Genomic DNA, 6,264 nt, shown 5'->3' on the forward strand with positions numbered 1-6,264 from the left:
AATAACTATATTTATAATTCATAAAATACTACTTATAAATCTTATGAAATTAATTAAATGTCTTCTTAATTACTTGTTAAGCTAGGATTCACATCTCTTACATAGGGCCTGTGTTGTATTCTTATTGGAAATGAGATAATGAACTCCTTTATTTTTAATAAAGAGCACTGTCATATGTCGCGAAAATTACAAATACACGCGTGTCATGATTTCAAAACAAATGAGGAAATTTTCAATCGGTCCTTCGCAGAATACACGTAATTAAACAATATCATCCATTTAATCCTATCTTAACAATATCATTAATTTGTGATAGGTGTTTAATCCTTATTACTTAGGAACTTTTTTACCCCAACGGATTTCCAAACAAAATTGAAAACCGCCTCTAGATAATGTACATGCCTTGTAGCATTGATATTTGCTTTTGTCAAAAACGTTACGTTTTTTTCTTAAAAATTGTGTACCATGAGGATTTTCTTTCCCCATAGAGATAATATTTAAAGAAAGATAGCCACGTCAAATGTTTTTAATAGAAACATTATGCCTATTTGATTTCATCAAGAATTAGTTGTTGAGTAAACAAAGAAAAATCGTAATCACACATGTGGTTAGTATAACATATTAATGCTCTAAAAAGACTATAAACACCTCATTGACATCTTCTATAAATACAACACATATACGAAAGATAAAGTCATCAGAATATTTGTTGTTTTGTCAAAAAATAATAATAATCATAATATTTGTTGGTTTCTGAAGCACGTACTAATAGTGCAATTAAACTCTCTTAAACACTGATTAGAAATTAAACAGCTAAGTTTCACATGGCGTGTGTGTTTCAATGTGTGAAGGCTGTGATGGAAAGTAGCAGTGGCAACAATGACACAAAATCTCATAATTTGATCAAAGTGAAAGCTGTTGTCACTTTGAAACATAGTGATGATGGACTTCTAAAGAATCTTATAGATGGCGGGCTCCAACAGGTTGAAAAGTTAGTTGGAAAAACACTTTCATTGGAGCTTGTTAGCAATGAGCTTGATCAAGGTAAGTTCAAGTTTATATATACAATTAATGACATACTAAGTGATTGTTTGCTTCTATAAGGTGATAAAATTCCTTTTAAATTAATTGCATTTCACTAAAGTTCTTAATAATAGTAACCATAAAATTAATATTATTTTTTTATAATAGTACATTACACAAGTGTAATTTGATTTGAGCATAGTGTAAAAATTGAGTTAATGTTTGTATGAATGAAGAAACAAAGACCGAGAAAGAGACCATAAAAGGGTCTGCACAAAATACAGAGGAAAAAGAGGATGAGGAGCTTTATGAGGCTGAGTTTGAGTTATCCACAGATTTTGGGAAGGTTGGTGCAATTTTAGTTGAGAATGAACAACACAAGGAGCTTTTTATAAAGAATATAGTCCTTCATGGTTTTCCTGATGGCCCTCTCAACCTTACATGCAATTCCTGGATTCAACCCAACAATGATAGTTCTGTCAAGAGAGTTTTCTTCACTGACAAGGTTATATTTTTATTATACTTTTTTCTCTTTTTACATTTTCAACACTTTTGGTTTTATGAAATATTTTAACATTCTTCATCATTAAGATATATAGGTAAATATTGTTGGGTTAGTACTTAGTCATGGACAAAAAGAAACATTTAGTGATAGTGTCTTATCCTTGTCCTTGGAGGGAACTCTTATATAGATTCCTATGGTTAACTGAGCTATACATATACATGTAATGATGTAACAGTCATACTTGCCATCTCAAACACCAAAAGGGTTGCAAAGACTGAGAAAAGAAGAGCTAGTTTTACTGAGAGGGAATGGAGAAGGAGAAAGAAAAAGCTCAGACAGAATATATGACTATGATGTGTACAATGATCTTGGAGATCCTGATACCAACCTTGATCTTAAAAGGCCTATTCTTGGAGGGACTAAAAGTTATCCATATCCAAGAAGGTGTCGCACTGGTCGAAAGCATTCTGATGCAGGTTATCTATTTTCATGCTCATATATTATTTGTTTCTTTGTCAATAGTTTAATTTTGATTGAACAAACTGAATACTATTTCATAATGGAAAAAGCTAGGATACATGAAAGGACAAGAAGGAAATAGATTCAATGCATTTGGGATACCCCATTGGCTGCAAAGAGACATCTTTTTTTTAAAAGCAAAATATCGCATTTTGAATTTAGATTGTGCGATCTTGATCTAACAACTACGGATGTGTTGAATGCGTGAATGTAGAGTCTCTCAATTGCAAGGAATCCATACCCTAAGCTTTGCAACAAAAACATCACAAATTTATATGTAAAAGGTAGTTATATAAAGTCCATGAATAGTTATGAGAGGTTATGTATATTTTTAGTGCAAAACAACACCTTAACACCTATGATATTGTGTATGAAAATGGATGTTTGTAATAGACTAATTAACACATTGTTGTACTCTAGATTTTATCCATTGAGTATGCAAATTCCTTTAACCATGTTTGTTTGCATGTCTTTTTCTTTCTTCGTGATATGTCAAGATATATATGTTTATAACAATTTTATTTTGCAGACCCACAATATGAAACTAGGAATTTAGACTTCTATGTTCCTCGTGATGAGAAATTTGCTGAAACAAAGCAAACACAATTCAATACTTCTACCATATCCTTAGGGTTGACTGCAGTTATTCAATCCTTGGACACAATTCTCACCGATCAAAATCTAGGATTTGCAAACTTTGAAGACATAGAGGCACTATACAAAGAAGGATTTAATTTACCACCTTTTAAATCCGATGACTTAACATTTATCCAAAAAGTCATTCCAAAGTTAATTAAAGTTGCTAATGATAGCCAAAATGTTTTGCGCTTTGATCCCCCAGAACCATTCAAAAGTAAGTTTAATATATAAATTATTAAGTTGTTATTCAATATGTACTTAGATTTGATATGAATATGTGGTTTGGAAATGTAGGGGATAGATTATTTTGGTTTTCAGATTTGGAGTTTGCCAGAGAGACTTTGGCAGGTGCCAATCCATATAGCATCCAATTGGTTAAGGCATGGATATTGCTACAAATATTCATTTTACCCCTTTCACAATATTTATATTTATATATATGCAATAATTTTAGTGTCTTTTTCTTTTTATTCATTTTTATAGGAATGGCCTTTGATGAGTAAACTAGATGCCCAAATCTATGGTTCACCAGAATCAGCAATTACTAGAGAAATCATTGAGCCACACTTGACCACTTATAGCACAGTAGAAGAGGTACTAAAGCATCAATGAATTTTACTAAATTAATTAACAATGTATAGTGCTGAAAAAGTATTTAATTTCAATACTACAGGCTATTAAAGAAAAGAAATTGTTCATGCTAGACTATCATGATTTATACTTACCATTTGTAAGCAAAGTGAGAGAAATTGAGGGCACTACATTATATGGATCAAGAACACTATTCTTTCTCACAAGTGAAGGTATATTGAAGCCATTAGCCATTGAGCTCACTAGACCAGTTATTGGTGATAAACCACAATGGAAACAAGTCTTCACACCTGCTTCTCATTCCACTGATCTCTGGCTTTGGAGGCTTGCAAAAGCTCATGTTCTTGCTCATGATTCTGGTTATCATGAACTTATAAGCCATTGGTGAGTACCATCATGTCACTCTCTTTTGGGTCTGTTTTGTAAAAATAGTTTGACTTTTATTTTATCTTTTATCATAGAAATAGTTTATAAGAAACATTAATATGATCATAAGAGCTTATACTCTGAGGCTTAATTAAGATGTTTATCTAAAGAAGGCATTTGTCTTGTAGAAAGGATGATACATTGCCAATTAGGTTGTATATGAGATGTTCGGTCAAGCTTAACTAATACTAACTTAATAATATGTTAACTTCATTTGCAGGCTAAGAACTCATTGTATTGCAGAACCTTTTATAATTGCAACACATAGACAACTCAGTTCCATGCATCCAATTTATAGATTATTGCATCCACATCTAAGATATACCATGGATATCAATTCAATTGCTCGTCAAGTGCTTATTAATGCAAATGGGATCCTTGAAATATCATTCACTCCTAAAAAGTACTTACTGGAACTAACCTCTGCGGTGTATGATAAGCTTTGGCAATTTGATTTGCAGTCACTTCCAAAAGACCTTATCAATAGGTAATTTTATAGAGATCAAAATGTAGTTAAATGGCAGTCATGGCACCTCCATGGAAAAATTGAGTGGCAGATTTTTTGACAACTGCCATAGGCAATTTGTGAAAGGATGCCCGCCGACCATAGGCAACTGCTATATTCTGCCATTGAAAACACTGCTTGAGATGCTGAATATAAGTGTTTTTGTTTGCTTATTTTTAAAAATCACATGGAATATTAACTCTCATGTAAATTGTTGTTTGTTTAGAGGAATGGCTGTGGAAGATCCTCATGCACCACATGGCCTAAAGCTAGCAATTGAAGACTATCCTTTTGCCAATGATGGCCTTCTCATATGGGATGCAATTAAACAATGGGTAACAGAATATGTCAATCATTACTATCCAAGCCAAAGTATCATAGAATCTGATGAAGAGCTTCAAGCATGGTGGACCGAAATTCGAACAAAGGGACATGGAGACAAATCTGAAGAACCATGGTGGCCAAATCTTAAAACACAAAATGATTTAATTGATATCATTACAACTATAGCTTGGGTAGCATCTGCTCATCATTCAGCTGTGAACTTTACACAATATCCTTATGGTGGCTTCTTTCCTAATAGACCAACAATTGCTAGAAACAAAATGCCTACAGAAGACCCTTCTAAGGAAGAATGGGAAAAATTTATCAACAAACCTGAACAAACACTTTTAGAGTGTTTTCCATCACAAATTCAAGCAACCTTATTTACAGTGATTTTAAGCTTATTATCAGAACATTCACCAGATGAAGAGTACATTGGTCAAAAGGTGGAGCCATCTTGGACTGAGAATCCAACTATAAAGACAGCTTTTGAAAGGTTTCAAATGAGATTGAAGGAGATTGAAGGTATTATAGACTCAAGGAATGAAAATATTAATTTGAAGAATAGACATGGAGCTGGGATAATGCCTTATGAGTCATTAAAACCATTTTCAGGGCCTGGAGTTACTGGAAAAGGAGTCCCATACAGCATATCCATTTAAAGTTTGGTTCATTAAGCCTTAATATGAATAACTTATTATAGGATTTTTAATTCATATTTTATATATAAAAAGAAAATTACATGCATTAATCACATCTCATTATTCAGTTTATAAAATATTTTTACAATTAGTTATATAGTTAAATGTAATCGTATGAATGTGTAAAAAAGTTACATTAGTAATGTATACCAAATGAAGTCTGATGTCTAATCTATATTTATATCAAATGTTATGTGTGTGGTTTGATCCTTAATATCAAAGTGTCTTCGTATCCTACATTTTCTTAGTGCCACATTTGTACTATACTATAAATAAATTAATCCAAATTAATTTGTTGATTATTTGATTTGATAAGTAATAAACACAATTTATTTTCAATCTTAAAGATGGCTTACTTCCAACTAACTTCATGAAAATAGTATATAAATTTTTCTGATGGTAAAATTATTAGATATATTATGGTATATTATGTTAATAGGTAGTATAGTATTTTATATTTATATCGGTTTATTTATTTGTATATTAAGACTTTAAAATCTATAGAAAATTTAGCATCATTGTGTTCATCCTCTTCTCATTCTCTACATACGTAGCGGGGGCGGTATTATATATATATATATATATATATATATAATAATATATATTATCAATTTTTTTATATATAATAACGATAAATCATCAAAACAATAATAAATTATTAAAATATTTTCATACTCTGTGGTTTTGAGAGACTGACACTGTATTTCTCCTTTCCACCTTATCTTTCTTTAGAGCCGTCAATTTGACAAGTTTCAAAAAAGGTAAGCCCCAGCCTCCTAAAATTTTGTGGGCTATAGGCCCACGTTTTCAAAAAAAAAAAATGATTTTTTTAAAAAAAGTTTCAATTTTTTCACTAATAAAAAAATTTCGATTTTTTTTTCGAAAAATTTTATTTATGTTTCTCACAAAAAAATTTTCAAAAAAAAATATTATTTAATTTTTTTCAAAAAAAATAAATTTCAAAATATTTTTAAACAAAAAATCTCGATATTATCAAAATATTGGGGCCTATAAGCTCCTTGAGCCACCTC

At 31.1% G+C, this 6,264-nt stretch overlaps 1 protein-coding gene across 1 annotated transcript; it reads left to right on the top strand.

The window, feature by feature from the left end:
• Positions 1-717: 717 nt before the first annotated feature.
• Positions 718-5,434, top strand: LOC101490939 (linoleate 13S-lipoxygenase 2-1, chloroplastic-like). Its single transcript, XM_027334477.2, has 9 exons — positions 718-1,044; positions 1,260-1,528; positions 1,764-2,004; positions 2,577-2,900; positions 2,981-3,066; positions 3,170-3,280; positions 3,360-3,661; positions 3,924-4,190; positions 4,435-5,434. The coding sequence occupies exons 1-9, from the start codon at positions 825-827 to the stop codon at positions 5,192-5,194; spliced, it is 2,580 nt and encodes an 859-aa protein (XP_027190278.1). The 5' UTR covers positions 718-824; the 3' UTR covers positions 5,195-5,434.
• The last annotated feature ends 830 nt before the right edge of the window (positions 5,435-6,264 follow it).

Source organism: Cicer arietinum, chromosome 5 (assembly GCF_000331145.2).
Source record: "Cicer arietinum cultivar CDC Frontier isolate Library 1 chromosome 5, Cicar.CDCFrontier_v2.0, whole genome shotgun sequence".
Taxonomy (NCBI): Eukaryota; Viridiplantae; Streptophyta; class Magnoliopsida; order Fabales; family Fabaceae; genus Cicer; species Cicer arietinum.